Source organism: Elephas maximus, chromosome 3, assembly GCF_024166365.1.
Source record: "Elephas maximus indicus isolate mEleMax1 chromosome 3, mEleMax1 primary haplotype, whole genome shotgun sequence".
In the NCBI taxonomy this organism is placed as follows: domain Eukaryota; kingdom Metazoa; phylum Chordata; class Mammalia; order Proboscidea; family Elephantidae; genus Elephas; species Elephas maximus.
Genome location: NC_064821.1, coordinates 107,437,057 through 107,453,267, shown reverse-complemented (window position 1 = coordinate 107,453,267; position 16,211 = coordinate 107,437,057). Strand labels below are relative to the sequence as shown.

The following is a 16,211-nucleotide window of genomic DNA, read 5'->3' as shown; positions in this document are numbered from 1 at the left end:
CTGGAAACCGTATGGGGCAGTTCTACTCTGTCCTATAGGGTCAATATGAGTTGGAATCAACTTGATGGTAATGGGTTTTGGATATGCTAAAGAATAGAGGGCACTGGTTGTTCAGTTGTAGAATCCTTGCCTTCCATGTAAGGAGACCCAGGTTCAATTCCCGACCAATGTGCCACATTCACAGCCAACACCTGTCACTGGAAGCTTACATATTGCTGTGATGCTGAACAGGATTCAGCGGATCTTCCAGACTAACACAGACTGGGAAGAAAGGGCTGGTGATTGTCATCTGAAAATCAGCCAATGAAAACCCTATGGATCACAATGGTCTGATCCCATTGTGCATGGGGTCCCCATAAGTCAGGGGCCAACTGATGGCAGCTAACAGCAGCAATGTTAATGGAGCCATCCATAAACTCCACTGGCGTAGTCCTTAGTGATCACCCTTTATTTTGCTGGAATGCCACTGAAGAAGGGGGAAGAGTGGTGAGTAATCAGCACGTGCTCAGTCAAGAACCTTTCTCCTCTCTCGCCTCCAGGGGAGGTTGGCTTTGTTCCTTGGTGGCTGCTCCACTGTATCTGCTGCAAAAGCTCGGGTCTTCAAACCCTTCCCTGAGCCCCTGGGAATGAGTCAGACCTCACTGTATGAGCTACAAGTCCTGTTTTTGAAGAGATGAAAGAGAATTAGCAACCTGAGACTCATTTACACGTCTTAAAAGCAAACATAAAATAGTCATGGCGTTAAAAAAAAAAAGGTCATCAACAAGGCAGTACAAATATTTGTCTCAATGAGACAGAATTGTGAGGCTATGGTCGGGGCTATTATTCAGCTTTGGTAGCTAACCTGGTCATGACAGTGCCCAGATGAGCAGCAAGGAGGAGGTGCTCATAATGAGTCAGACTGATTGTTGTATATCTACTGGCATCCTGATATTACCAGCCAACCACCCTCCAGTAGACTGGGACTCATGGTGACTCCATGCATGTGTCAGAGTAGAACTGTGGTGCGGAGGTTTTCAATGGCTGATTTTTTTGGAAGTAGATTGCCAGGCCTTTCTTCCAGGGTGCTTCTGGGTAGACTCCACTGCCAACCTTTTGGTTAGCAGCCCACTGCTTGCACCACCAGGGATTCTAAATAGTGAGAGTGTATCCTAAAACATGCAGCTGTGGGCGTGCTAGGGTAAGTGAAGGGCTTTAGGGCCAGACAGATGTGGGTCCAGTTCACACTTTACCTTCATTTGGGCAGTTCATGTAATATCTATGAGCTTCCGTTTCCTCATCTATAAAATGGGAATAATCCCTTATGCTCTGATTTGGAAAATACAGTCAAGGCCATTGGACCCCTTGGCTGTCGCTAACTCTGCTGTGGACCCTCCTTTCTGTGTTACCTCAGAAAAGTTGTGAAGAAAAGAAGCCAGTTTTTTCTTTTTACCTTATTGTGGTGAAATACATAAAACAAAAAGTTTGCCATCTTAACTACTTATAAGTGTACAATTCAGTGACATGAATTATATATACCATGTTGTGGTAGCATCACTACTATCCATTTTCAAAAGTTTTACATCACCCCAAACAGAAACTCAGTACCTCTTCAGCAGTAGCTCCCGTTTCTCCCTTCTCCAGCCCCTGGTAACTGTAATAGGCTTTTGTCTCTATGCATTTTCCTATTCTAGATATTTCATGTAAGTGGGATCACATAATATATGTCCTTTTGTATCTGATAATTTCACTCAGCATAATGTTTTCAAGGTTCATCCATGTTATAGCATGTGTCAGAACTTCATTTCTCTTTGTGGCTAAATAATATCGCATTGTATGGCTATACCGCACTTTTATCATTTATCTGTTGATGGACACAGATTATTTCCACCTATCAGCCATTGCAAATAATGCTGTGATGAACATTGGTGTACTGAAGCCAGTTTTAAAGGCTGCTAAATTGTAAAACACCAACCCCACTACTGTGGAAAGGATTCCTCTATTCCGTGCGTGGGCTTCCTTTTAACCAGCAGGCGGTATTCTGTCGAACTGGCCAAAGTGGGGTCTGGCTTCTGACACTTCGGGGGTTATTCCCTTAGCCTGCACTCATTGCTCCTCTTGCAGGTGTCTGTAGTGTGGACCATCAGAACAAGGCTGGCTATACCGCCGTGATGATCACGCCCTTGGCATCCGCGGAGACCGACGAAGACATGGCTGCTGTCTGGAAACTCTTAAGAGAAGGAAATGTGAACATCCAAGCTACTCAGGTAGGATGTGTGAACATAATCTCCTCTTCAATAAATGCAGAGGCACTTCCGTGCTGTATTCTGCCAGTGGGGTGAGAAATTCCTTGCAGATCCATGCAAATTTCTTAACCCAAGAAGGCTGGGGCCTCCAGATGACATCTGTCTAAAGCCTGAACATTTGGTTTTCCTCAAAGGTTCCTGAGACCCAGACAGGACGGGACAGAGGTCAGTGAACATCTACTCTGTGTCCCAGTCTAATTCTTCTGGACTTGACTTCTCAACCAAACATTCCCACAGTTAGCACAGTCAGCATGCAGTTTGGCTGCTCTAGGAAAGCCCCTGAAGGTGACCCACCCTGATCCATGACCCACAGGCATCTAACTAGGCAGGTGCTCTTTGGAAGTCTGGTCCTTTAAAGAAGGTCTCCCCTCTGTCATCTCTTCTCTCCCCAAAGCCTTTTAACAAAGCCATGAGTTCCCAACATAATGAAGAGAGGAGTGGATATCCAGGGCAGATAGGAGCTTCTGCTGAACAGGGGTTGTGAGAGTCCCCCACCTCCCAGGCCTCAGCTTTAGCCCAGAGTTATTGGCAAGGTCCACTGATGACTGATTAGTCACCAGCCTTGTAGGCAGTGGGCTTCCTAAGTCCTTTAAAGAGCCAGACCTCCAAACACTCTTCTTTTCTTACCTCTCCACCAACCAGTGTGAGTGACACTGCTCCAGGCACACAGTGCCCAGTCCCCAGGAGCAGTGCTATGGGCCAGGCTAAGAAGAGTTGTTGCTATCATGAGCCAGTAACAAAGGTAGTAGCTGGGGAGTCAGGACTTGTGGGCTTTACCAGTTCACAATATTACCTTGGGTCCCAGGGTCAGAAGAGCCCTTATAGGTCACTTAGGTCTACCCCGTATTCTTTCTCAAAATCCTACCGAATGGTCACCAGCTTCCGTATATACTTCCAGTGTCAGGGAAATTCCTTTCTACCAAAACACCCCATTTTTTACTCTCAGAAAATGATAAGTTTTTAACCTGAGCCCAAATCTGATACTCTGAACCTTTTATAGAGCATTTAGGTAGGAATAATTTTTTTTGGTTCATTCCAAGGAAGATTTTCCAAACAGCAAAGGTATAGGAGGAAACTCAGGGAGTTAGGATGTCTCTGTTCAACCTTTTGGGCCCGTTTACTTGAGAACACAAAGTAGGGCCACGGTCTTTACACAGGAGGGCTCTGAGTTAAACAAGGCTCCGCATAAAACAATAGCAACTCCTCGAAAGGGCACTTGCCTGTCTTTGACCAATACAGAACAAGCGGGGTGCATTTAACTCTCCTTCTCCACCCAGAATGATTACTGACGGTAGCCAAACTGTCACCATCTATGGAGGGTCTGAGATTTTACTCTACCTTCAAGCTAATAAGTTTGCCTGGATGTTGGCAGAAGACATGAGTCTCCTGTGTCAGAAACAAAGGACAGGTTATTACAGCAGTAGCCACAGTTAGCATTTGCACCAGTTCCTACAGGGTGGTGTGAGGTAGGCCAGATGATACCTCCATACAAAGTGGATTGTCTTACAGGAGAGGAACAGTGAGTTTAGGGAACCTGAATCTTTTATAATGGACAGTAAGCGTGCCTGCTCTTTGATCTGGAGGGAGACATTGTCTCTCCCTTCCAAGGCTGTTCCCAGTACAATCATCCTTGAAAATATAGACTGAAAAAAAGGGCAGATAGTGCCTCACTCATAAGACATGCAGAAAAGCAACAGACCCATGAAAATTTGTCTCCAACGATAGGTGTGACCCCCCTGTTTCTTGCCCCTCCCCAAAGTATTGCAGATGGTTGCCTAACCTGGTGGCAAAGTTACTTTGTACTCGTCACCTAGTAACAATCTACTGGTGGTGAGAAACAGGTATTTGTAGACCACTTTCTGGTTTTCAAAGTATTTTCACCCATCTACAACCTCTACCCCACTGGATTCAATAAAGCTGTTTTCATTATAATAATTATGTTTCCCATAAACATCAATTTTTCTAGAATTGGCCCTGTTGCAAGAGAGTATGCTCGCCAGTGATGAAAATCAGTCCCTTCTTTTTACAGTGAAGGAAACTGATGCTCTGAGGGAGCAAGGGACTTGTCCCAGGTCACTTGTCTCAGGCAGAAATGTGTAGCTATAGCTACCCCCAGAGGCCTTGTATGTATGAGGAGAAGTAAAGGTACCAAGTTAAATGGGAGTGAGTGGGAGTCGGCTGGGCATAAGCTCCTTATATCTCTGTGTATCTCCAGGGCCCTTGAAGTGCCTGGCATACAGTAACACCCTGTAAATGATCATTGAATTAAACCGTATTGAACTGAACCAGAAGGGAGGCGAGGAAGGAAGGAGCCTGGAGTCAGGCAGAAGGGCAGGCGCTAAACACAATCTGGATATATCATCTGGCCTTAATAACACTTGGAAAGAGGGGTCTGGATGGAAACCTAGTGGTCTCGTTAGTCCAGTAAACAGCCATTACTTCTGAGCTGAATAAAAGCAGACCAAAAAGTAAACAGGTGTATCTGGAAAGATCTGTCTGGGCTCCAGAGAAACAGGGAGTCAAGGGGACCTAATAATATACTCCCACATATTGAGTACTTATGACAGGCCAAGCATTTGGCACACTGCATCTCTACTCCCCATACTTATCATTGTATCTAACACTCACCTAGCACTGGTAAAGTGCTCAACTCTGCCCTAAGCTCTTCCCATGTATGTTAATTCATTCAGTTCTCACAACCCTATAAGATAGGTAATATTATTAATCATTCCTATTTTACCAGACCAGAAAAAGTCACGGAGAGCTTAACTTGCCCACATTTACAAAGCTAATAGTAAGTGGTAGAGCCAGGACTTTTCTGATTCCACCCCGCTTCCTTTTCTGTAAACTGCAGCATTCTGGGCTAGGAAGCTTAATCCATCCATGACTGCAGATTGGAGCTTTAATCAGTTAACACATCAGCAAACAGGTCCTCAGCACTTCTGACGTGTAAGACACTGTGCTTCAGAGCCACAAGGGATCCGAAAGAAGAGAAAACATAGTCCTGGCCTTATTCTTACAACTTTACAAAGCCTGACTAGTGCAATCAGGGAGACAAGCTTGACTCGCCTAGCGCCTAAGAGAACCATGAGGGCAAAATATATACATAGAGGAGACTGTGTATATATATGAAAAATGCCTGAAGTGAGAAGTGATGGTCAGTTTTTAGTCAGAAAAATGACTATTCTACACTTACGTATTTGATTCCCACGAAAGCCCCATGAGGTACACAGGACAGATTGTTACTATATTAATTTATAAGGAAAAAAAAAAAAAGCCAAGATTCAGGTTCATGAGCTAGTAAACAGCAGAACTAGACTTGGACCCAGATTTTAGACTCTAATCAATGGCTACAGATTAGAAATAACCACGAGGAAATGCAAACATACCTTGTTGAGGCAAGATGGTTCTGGCTATCGTTAAACGGTTGCGATAATTTTTAAAAACAGATTATAAAATGTGAAAATACCAGAGGCATTCAGATCAGGCCAGGGCCTCGTGGAGCAGTCAGACTGGGGCAGACGGTAAGAAGCTGTGGTGCAGGGGCATTCGGTCCTTCATTTATTCCATCAATCAACATTTAGCAGCATGTACTCGGTGCTGGGCACTGGGGAGACAGAGATGAAAAAGACTTAGTCCCTGCCACCAAAAATTTCATAGTCCATGAGAGAGACGTTGACAGGTTACAGCACCAAGCGATAAGTGCTGGGCTGAGTTATGAATCCTGTACTTGGGGAATTAGGGAAGGCTTTAGAGGAGGTAGCATTTGTGTCCCATACCCAGGTCAGAAGGAAATTCAGATCAATGGCCATTTTCTTGAGATGTCTTCACTGAGCATACTCAGGTGGGAGAGGGGTCCATCTCTGTGGCTCTGTGTGCAGGGAGGCCAGACTGCGCTGATGCTGGGAGTGAGCCACGACAGGGAGGACATGGTCCAGGCGCTGCTCAGCTGCCAGGCAGACGTCAACCTGCAAGACCATGATGGATCGTCGGCCCTCATGCTGGCCTGTCGCCATGGCAACACGGACATGGTGCGGCTGCTCCTGGCACACCCGGCCTGTGACAGCAGCCTGACTGACAAGGTGAGACTTGTAGGCAATGAACAAATAGGTGTTTAACTTCTGGTCTTGAGAGAGGCCTTGCCACTCAGCACAATTCAAGGAACTGTATGGTGGTAGCAACAAAATTAACGTCAGAACGTTGTTTTGGGATTTAATGAGATGATACCTAGTAGTAAATGCTTGAAGCCTTGGAGCTGGAAAATCCCAAACCCTAGCCTTTCACACCACCATCCTGGCCTGGGACCTGAGTCTCATCTGGCCATGGCAATAACAGCATGTGGCTTTGAAGCAGCATCTTGGGCAAGGAATCCGTGCTGGCTGGTGGGGACTCCTGGAAAGCCAGATAAAGGAACCAATTACAAATTATGGCCCCTCGCCAACAGGGATCCATATTATGGAGTGGCCCATTTCATCAAATGAACCTGCTTGAAGTTATGTTACCAGACACAGGCCACTTAAATAAACTTCCTTGTAAGGTCATGATGATGACCACGATGATGATAGCTAATGTGTATCAAGTGTTTAGTCTGTGCCAGGTACTGTACTAAGCATTTACAATGGATCATCTCATATAAATACTACGCAAGCTTATGTGGTTGATCTTGTTGCTACCATCATTTTTCAGAGTGGATAGGTAACATACCCAAGATTACACAGCTAGTGAAATTAGCTCCATCGAACTCCTAAGCTCATACTCTTAACAGCTCCGTTATCATCAACTGTTGTCACGTTGGAGAGTCCATGTCTCTGATTCCCTGCTGGAGCCCAGCACCCAGCAGCGTGCCTACCAATTCAGGTGAATGAATCAACACTTGAATGAAGGACTGTTTAAACTTCCCAGAGAAATCATCAGTATGTAATCCTGTTACTGACAATTGCTGTTAACTGCTGTTAAGTCTGCCCCCCGACTCAGGGTGATCCCGTGCACAACAGAACTAAAGGCCGCCTGGTTTGGCACCATCCGCATGATCAGTTGTGAATCAGACCATTGTTACCTATAGGATTTTCATTGGCCAATTTTTGGACGTAGACCGCCAGGCCTTTCTTCTTAGTCTGGAAGCTCCACTGAAACCTATCCAGCACCATAGCAACACACAAGCCTCTACTGACAGATGGTGGTGGCTGCCCATGAGGTGCATTGGTTGGGAGTCAAACTGGGTCTCGTGCAAGGAAGGTGAGAATTCTACCACTGAACCACCAATGCCCCTTACAGATAATTACAGTGGGTAATATTCTAGAGTACTGGGGGGGGGGGTTCTTTCCCTGCGTTATCTCCCTTAACCTTCACAATAATCAGTGAGTAGATACTGTGATCCCCATTTTTACTGATAAGGAAACCGAGGACTGGAGAGGTTACATAAATATCCTAAGGTCACAAGCTGCTGATTAAAAGAGCAGGACTTCAAACCAGGTCTGACTCCAATATCCTTAGCGTTGGCACTGTAATTTAATGCCTTAAACAGACTTCTTTATACTTTTTTTACAACCACGGTTCAAAGAGAACAGAAGCCCAGCAAGAAGAGAGCCCCCTCCCTGCCCAGGGACATCCCCTCTTAATCAGCCATATCTGAACCACCGAGATTGTTCATTGGTGCTTCAAGCTGCTGGGCCCCACACAGCCATGCTTGGGAAGCAGGCATCAGGGTCCACTGTCTTCAGGTCCCACGCACCCCAGCTTTGCTCCAGAGCCATTTTTTAGATAATTAGAGCACCTTGAAATTCATTTGGGAACAGGGGTGGGCTGCAGGAAATATAAACCCCCTTTCCAAACATCTCCCCAGACAAAGGATCTGTTAATGAGCTGCCTGCCAGGGCTGTGCTGGGAGGAAGGAGGTAGCCTGTAATCTGGAGCAGGCCTGGACATCAAAGGCCTAGGACCACTGCTGCTGACATGGGAAGGCCTGGGGGGCTGGGCAGAAGAGGGACAAAAAAAATACTGATTGCCACTGAGTTGATTTGGACTCACAGTGACCCTATAGGACTGGATAGAACTTCCCCCAAGGATTTTCAAGGCTTTACTGAAGCAGACTGCCACATTTCTCTCCCATGGAGTGCCTGGTGGGTTCGAACCAACAACCTTTTGCTTAGCAGCTGAGTGTTTAACAACTTTGCCACAAGGCCTGGCCATGGGAAGCCCCTGGTTAGCTGGGATAATCAAGCAGTGAGCCTGAGAGCATCTCCTGGACACCTCTGGAGGCCTATTCTTTGCTAAGACAGAGATCAGTGGCTTCTTTCAGGATGTGAAAGAAGAGCCATGGTGGGAGGACTCTGTTGTACTTTGGACAACTTAAGTGTGATTGTTAGAAGCATTTTTTTAAAAAAAACACTCTTGAGTTTGAATCTGGGTTCAGTCACCGTGTGCCTTTGGGCAGGTCATCTGACTACTCTGAACCTATGTATAAAACCTGTTGCCATCGAGTCAATTTCGACTTGTAGCAACGCTATGGGATGGAGTTGAACTGTCCCACAGAGTTTCCAAGGAGTGGCTGGTAGATTTGAACTGCCAGCCTTTCTACTATCAGCCAAGCTCTTAACCACTGTGCCACCAGGGCTGTGAGCCTATGTACGTCCATCTGGAAAATGGGCATACATAAATATGGTAATGCGTGTACAAAATGTCTCGTTTGCTATCTAGGAGGTGTTCAATTGATGTAACTGTTATTATTATGAGTAGGTGAACAGTGATAGCTAAAACAAAACCACTACAGCAATGAGCAGGAGCCTCCACCTTTGTTGGCGGTGTCTGGAGTTAGGAGAGCTGATCAGAGGGAGATTGGTCCCAAAGGGAGAGGCTACCTGGTTGACACACTTGGCTTAGTCCAGTCATTCTCAGCTGGAGACAGTCCTGCCCACCGCCCCCAACCATGGGTTGTTGTTGTTGGGTGCTGTTGAGTTGATTCTAACTCAAAGCAACTCCATATGTCAGAGTAGAGCTGTCCCAGAGGGTTTTCTTGGTTGTAATCTTTACGGGAGCAGATCACCAGGTCTTTCTTCTACAGAACCACTGGATAGATTCAAACTGCTAACCTTTCAGTTAGCAGCCAAGTTCTTAATCATTGGTTGCACCACCAAGGCTCCTTGCCCATCAGGGGACGTCTGACAATGTCTGGAGACATTCTTTTTGTCATAACTGGGGCTAGGGCACTCCTGGCATCTAGTGGGAAGAGACCAGGGTGCTGCAAAACATCTGCAACATGCAAGACAGCCCCCAGAACAAGTAATTACCCAGCCCATAATGTGCCACAGTTGGGAAGCACTGATTTAGGAGCATACTGATAACCAGGTGGGCTCAGACAGCCAGACTCGGTCAAGTGCTGGTTCAAAAGGAGCCCTGCCAGCTTGGGGGACCAGGCTGGCTGTAGTTGAGGGCAGGGCTGGAAGCCGGAAGGGAGGGACTGGAGTGCTAAACCAGAGGTGGAGGCAGAAGGCCTGTCATAGGGGAAGGTGGAGAACATTAGAGAAAGCCCAGCCAACACAGGGGTATCCAGACAGAGCCAGCAACAGGCCCACAAGGCTGGCTGGGTTTCAGACTCCACCTATGGCCCAGTGACTTGCTACTTGCCTGGATAAGGGTTGATTCAGGATTTGTACCCCAATTTTCCATCCGTGGAGCTGGGGAAGATGACTTAGGTGATAACAGCCTGTATATCCATGAGGTGAGATATTTCTATAGTCTACAGGGGAGAAGGGGGCTGGTGACTGAGGCCCTTATCAAGCCTTGTGCCAGGTGCTGTACATTTAAGAGGAAAGTCAAATATAATAATTAATAATATAATAATCACCCTATCATTTCAATAAGGGCTCCTTACACCCAACAGCTCCATGGAAGAAAGACCTAGTTGGCTGCTTTCATAACAATTACAGCCTAGAAAACCCTTTGAGACAGTTCTACTCTGTCATATGGGATCGCTATGAGTCAAAAGCGACTTAATGGTACCTAACGACAATAATGGAAACCCTGGTGGTGTAGTGATTAAGTGCTACGGCTGCAACCAAAGGGTTGGCAGTTCGAATCCGCCAAGCGCTCCTTGGAAACTCTATGGGGCAGTTCTACTCTGTCCTGTAGGGTCACTATGAGTCAGAATCAACTCGACAGCACTGGGTTTGGTATTGGTTTGAACAACAATAACAACATCACTTCAATATTTATGGAGGCTTCGATGTTAAGAGAATGAATTATTTGGGAATTCTCATGAAAGACTGAGAATTCATGTCCTGAAATTTGTTCCCCTCATCTTGCCAACATTTAAAGCTGGATATAAAGGCAGAACCCCTAGAACAGCTGGCAAAGCATTTCCCTGAGGTTAAGAAGGCAATTCAAGAAAATCAGCCACCCAGCCTCTTTGTAGCTGCCAGAGCGAGAAGGCCCGGGAGGTGGTAGAGGGGACTGAGCACCCTTTGAAGAGCTTACTTTGGCAGCTTCAACAACAACAACAACAAAAACAGTTGCTTTCAAGTCAGTTTCAACTCATGATGACCCCATATGTGTCAGAATACAGCTGTGCTCCCTAGGGTATTCAGTGGCTGGTTTTTCAGAAGTAGATCATCAGGCCTTTCTTCTGAGGCACCTGTGGGTGGACTTGAACCTCCAGCCTTTCATTTAGCAGCTGAGTGCCTTAACTGCACCATGCAGGGACTCCGGCTTCTCCAAAGCATCCATCCAACTGAAACTTTTTGAAGGCAGACCGTGCCTTACTCATCTTTGTGTGATACACAATGAGTTCTTGGTGAGTTCTAGTCGGATTGAGAAACACCCTGCACACACACATACGCATACACACACGCACACACAGGTCTTCAGGTCACAGATTCCCAGTCTCCTTAACCAGGCCTGCAGTTTTGGGGAGCTGCTCACGGTGCCTGGCTCCCCCCTGGACCTACTTGCTGCTGGCTTGTTCTCAGGGTTCTCGTAGAGGCACCCACCTCTCTAGTCACACTTCCTGAGCTGGATGGTGTCCCCTCTCTCGCTGTCTGCAGTTGAGCAGTCTGAAGATGCAGGCTGTTGTGACCAGATGGGCCCCATTAAAAGACACATGAGTCCACTGGGACTGGCTCTGTGGCTCTTTCCCAGGGTAATGGTAACCACACTCTTCATGTTTACACAGCACCTCAGAGGTGACAAAGCCCTGCAGGTGGAATGCAGAGTAAGGAACACAGGCCTGAAAACACCCAGGCTCTTCCCTTATGAGGCCGTTACCAGACTCCCTGCTTAAAACCTTTGCTTTGTTCCAGCCTTGGTCAGTCTAAGAAAATACTCATTAGGACTTATGTTGCTCAATTTCTTCATCAAATTGAAATGAATACTTCTATTTTATCATCCAGGCCTTCCCTCTTTCAACAACACTTAATGAGTGCCTTCCAAATGCCAGGTGCCAGGCCAGAGGCTGGGATTCAGCAATGAGAAGTTTAGATTGAGTTCCTGACCTCCTGGAGACCAATGTTTATCAAGGAACCCCACAAATATCAAATTATAATGGTAGTAAAAGTAGAGAGAGTCATGAGGACTTCAGAGAAAGAACGTCGTATATTTTGTGAAGACCATGTGCCATCCTTCAGCCTCTCACCATAACGCCACTTCCTCTCTCTCCCTTCCTGTAGCAAGCAGTGGTCATTCTTCTTGGAGCCCATTCTTTTATTCCTGCTTGTGTGGTGTTTTGCTGTGTGTTATAGCAGCCTTGGTGGCTCAATGATTAAGAGCTCGGCTGCTAACCAGAAGGTTGGCGGTTTGAACCCACCCAGCGGCTCTGTGGGAGAAAGACCTGGCGATCTGCTCTCATAAAGATTACAGTCAAGAAAAGCCTATGAAGCAGTTCTGCTCTGTCACATGAGGTTGCAATGTGTTGGACTCGACAGCACCCAGTAACAGTTATTTACATGCATGTGGACCTCAGTCACAGCTGGATTCTATCCTGGTACCCAGGGAACAGACGGAAGAGTTCTAAACTGAGTGTTAACACTTCCCACCAGCTTATATGAAAGAATGTTTCACATTTTAGGACAATAATTCCACACATATACTGTAGAGAACAATCTAATGGAGTCTTGGGTGCCCCCCCCAACCAATTCCACTAATATTTCTGCAGCAAAATGTATAAATAGTCATACTAAGTGGGGTAAATAAGTAATACAGATAGATAGCCTCAGGTTGGGTTTTGCCTCCAAATGAATTAGGAAAAAAGTCTGGTTTTTGGAGCTGTTGAGATTTCAGAATTCTGAGTACTGTACTGAGCTGGCTTCTAAGAGCCTGCAGCTGCCCTTGTGGAGGTCAGAGTCCACCCCCCTCCCCAGCCCTTGTCGGCCTGCCCCTCATCTCTGTATAGAGAATGACCAGTGTTAGACCCCTTCTGAGTGCAGCCCTTTGTACAGCTGGACGGCAGCCTCCTGCATTGCCGCAGCAGTGTAAGAAGTTGTATGACATCATTATATTAGTTCAGAACTAAAAATGTACGTCATCTGTGATGCTCTGAGCCCAGTTCTGAGAGTCGTTCCTTAGAAAATAATTAAAAATGTGAAAATGCTATTGCACCAAGTTTGTGATGGAAACAATTTATGCTGTTTCCAAGTCTTCACCATCCCAATAGAAGGGAAGTGGCTTGGTAAATTGTGGGATATTATACAGCCGTTAAGGAAACTCTGGTGGTGTAGTGATTACAAGCTATGGCTGCCAACCAAAAGGTTGGCAGTTCAGATCAACCAGGTGCTTCTTGGAAACTCTATGGGGCAGTTCTACTCTGCCCTGTAGGGTCACTGTGAGTCAGAATCGACTCGACGGCAATGGGTTTGGTTTTTTGGTTTATACAGCCATTAAGGAGCCCTGGTAGTACAGTAGTTAAATGCTTGGCTGCTAACCGAAAGGTTGGCCGTTCAAACCCATCCGCTGCTGTGCAGGAGAAAGATGTAGCAATTTGCTTCCATAAAGATTACAGCCTCGGAAACCCTATGGGGCAGTTCTACTCTGTCCTATAGGGTCTCTAGGAGTCAGAATCGACTTGACGGCAGTGGGTTTGGTTTGATTTTATGTAGCCATTGGAGTCCCCGAATGGTGCAAACAGGTAATGTACTTGGCTACTAACTGAAAGGTTGGAGGTCCACCCAGAGGCACCTCAGAAGAAAGGCTTGTGACCTACTTCTGAAAAAAGCAGCCTTTGAAAACCCTATGGAACACAGTTCTACTCTGACACACATGAGGACGCCATGATTCAGAATCAATTCAATGACAACTGGTAGCTGGTTTACACAGCCATTATAAAAATCATGCGTTATGACAACTTTATAAGAACATGGAAAAATCTCATAGCATTTCACGGTACGTTAAAAATAAAAGCAGATTCAAAATTGATATACACTATCATTCTTCTGTTTGGAAACAACAATAAATTTGCACAGGAGAAAAGACTAGAGGGAAGCACCCCAAAATGCTTGAGTATTTAGGTCTATGTCATGGAATAATGGAAGATTTATTTTATTTATTCTGTTTTTTAATTTTTTAAAAAAAGTGTTAAAAGACAAAATAATACTTCCTTGCTTCCACTGGCACACATTGCCTAGGAGTCCAGACCATTTTTGTGGAAGGGGGCCCATTTCCCATGATCCTCCTGCCATTGGAATCTCCTTCTCTCTTAGGGTCTCCGGAAGCTTGGAATATACTCCTACGTCCCACTCATATCTCCGTCTCCCAACTTACCCTTCCCATCACCCCCTCACCCGGTAACCACCCTGGGGTTTTAGAGATTGGGGCAGGAGGCAGATGGGATAAACTTTATTTCTCATTTTCTTTCTCCCCTGTAGGCTGGCCACACGGCTTTGTCCATCGTTCTGAAATCCCCCGCCCATGTGGAAATTGCAGGGCTGCTTCGGGCCCACGCGGAGCAAGGCAGGTCCCCAGGGCCATAGGGGCTTCGGAAGAACTGGCCAAAGGAAACAAAAGGCGCCTTCTCTGAACTCCTCCCTCACCCTTGGAGAGGGCAGGGGTCATAGCCAAGGGCCGCCCCTCAAAAGAAGAAACTATGTCAAATATGCGCATACATTCCTGGTGTATAATTCTGCTCATTAGGATGCTTTGTAGTTTTTGCCTGAGGCCAAGCCCCGAAACTACACGGGCTTCAGAGCATGGTGCAAGGTGCAGGGTTCATCGGTGTCATCTAAAAATCCCAAACATCTTCAGACGTGAATTCCTCTTGACTCTCCCCTCTGTAGCACAGTGTGGCAAGCGGGCAGGCAGGAGCACATTAGAAAAGCAATATTTTTTACATGGAATTTTAAAGCACACCGTCTTTTTTGTTTTTTAATCAATTATACACAAATATGTCCCATTGAATATGCATGTCTACAGAAGATGGGGAAGGGGTTTAAGCAATCATTTTCTCGAGGACTCTGTGAAAATCACCACACAGATGGTAAAACTGAATAAGTCCCCTTTGGGGGCTTCGTTTAGATGGGGTCAATAGAGAAATCTTAAGTTCAGAAAAGCACATTGATGTCAACGCCAGCTATAAGGTCTTGACCATTTCTGAGTTAAGGAGAAGGTTCAGTGTGCTGCAGAGAAATGGAATTAACTAGGAAATCCAGTCCAGTGAAGCACACCACAATATATTTAGGCGGAGTCCAGTTATATCAGCTACTTCAACCTGGCCAAAAAAACATCAATCTGAGTGAGCTTCCTCCTGGGGACAGATTACTGTCACCTAGAAGCCACCTGGTTTCCTCCGTATCCTCATGGTAATCCCTGGTCCTCTCCTTTCATAGCACCCATGAGCAAATGTCTGCTGGTGGCTCCTGACTGTTGAGCTTTCTCGCCAGGCTGCAGCAGGACTGTGGGAGTGGGGAAGGAAGGGAGGGGCCTGCCCTGGGCTGACATCTCGTTCCATTGGAAAAGACTTCCTTAAGCTTCCATATTCCTTGGGGCCCACATGTGCATGGCTCATATTCAGTAGCTCCCACAGGTTATCTAAGAAATTGTTCTAAAATTCTCTTCCGTGAATGTCCCCTTTTACGAAAAGGAAAGGCATCAAAGTTTGGAAAGCCTCACACTGAAAACTCGAAAGATTTGAGTTCTCACTGTGGCTGGCATGCCAATTTGCTTTGTGCCGTTGGTGAGTCACTAAACTTCTCTGGGCCCCAATTTCATCATCTCTGAAAACAGAAATCATCATACAACCTACCTTCTGGGGCTGTTGCACAAAGAATAGCTATCGGATGTTTTGGAATCCAATTTGTAATCCTGAAAGGCTGTCTAGAGACACGGTGCCGCAAACTGCTTTATGCCGCTGGGATTCATAAGAAAGGCTCAGCGTCCCAGGGCACCAACACTGACGTGATGGCGCTGCTCAGGGGTGCAGAAAATGGAGCAAATAATGAGCTGAAAGTGCTTTAAATGGATTTATTTTGACCTCAAAACACATTTAAGCGCAAAAAACTACATTAATAAATGTTCTAGCCCAGTGCTTCTCTATCGTTTGTGTGAATACAAATCGTGATCTTGTTAGAATACAATGGGGCTGAGTGAGACCTGAGATTCTGTGTTTCTAACCAGCTCCCAGGGGATGCTGACGCTGATGCTGCTGAGCCAGGGAGGACCACACTTTGAGGAGCAAGGCTCAGACCTAGCCTTACCGTTTGTGTATTAAAAAGCTGTCTCTCCATCATCTGTCTCAATGTTTTCTTGCACTTCTCTGCTCTTGGTTCTGGGGAGCCTGTAGTGCAAGTCTTGTTGGCCGTTGCATCTCTGCAGACAGCAACAGGGGGTCCGTGCCCTATGTTGCCAGTTAAGGGTCTCGTTCTGTATCTTACAGGAGGGTGGCAGCTTTCATTGGGTCACTTTAAAAAGAATAAATAAATCTCTCATGAGTCAAACTGGTCTTCCTAG

At 46.1% G+C, this 16,211-nt stretch overlaps 1 protein-coding gene across 5 annotated transcripts in view; it reads left to right on the top strand.

The window, feature by feature from the left end:
- Nucleotides 1-16,211, top strand: part of KANK4 (KN motif and ankyrin repeat domains 4) — a 93,273-nt gene extending 77,062 nt beyond the window's left edge. For 3 of the 5 annotated variants that reach the window (XM_049879442.1, XM_049879441.1, XM_049879443.1), the window contains 3 exons: nt 2,104-2,246; nt 6,167-6,367; nt 14,135-16,210. In XM_049879442.1, coding sequence (XP_049735399.1) covers nt 2,104-2,246; nt 6,167-6,367; nt 14,135-14,239 — 449 coding nt within the window. In that variant the 3' untranslated portion in view covers nt 14,240-16,210. Of the gene's footprint in view, nt 1-2,103; nt 2,247-6,166; nt 6,368-14,134 lie in introns of all 5 variants that reach the window. The other 2 variants (XM_049879444.1, XM_049879445.1) reach the window with 1 other exon arrangement.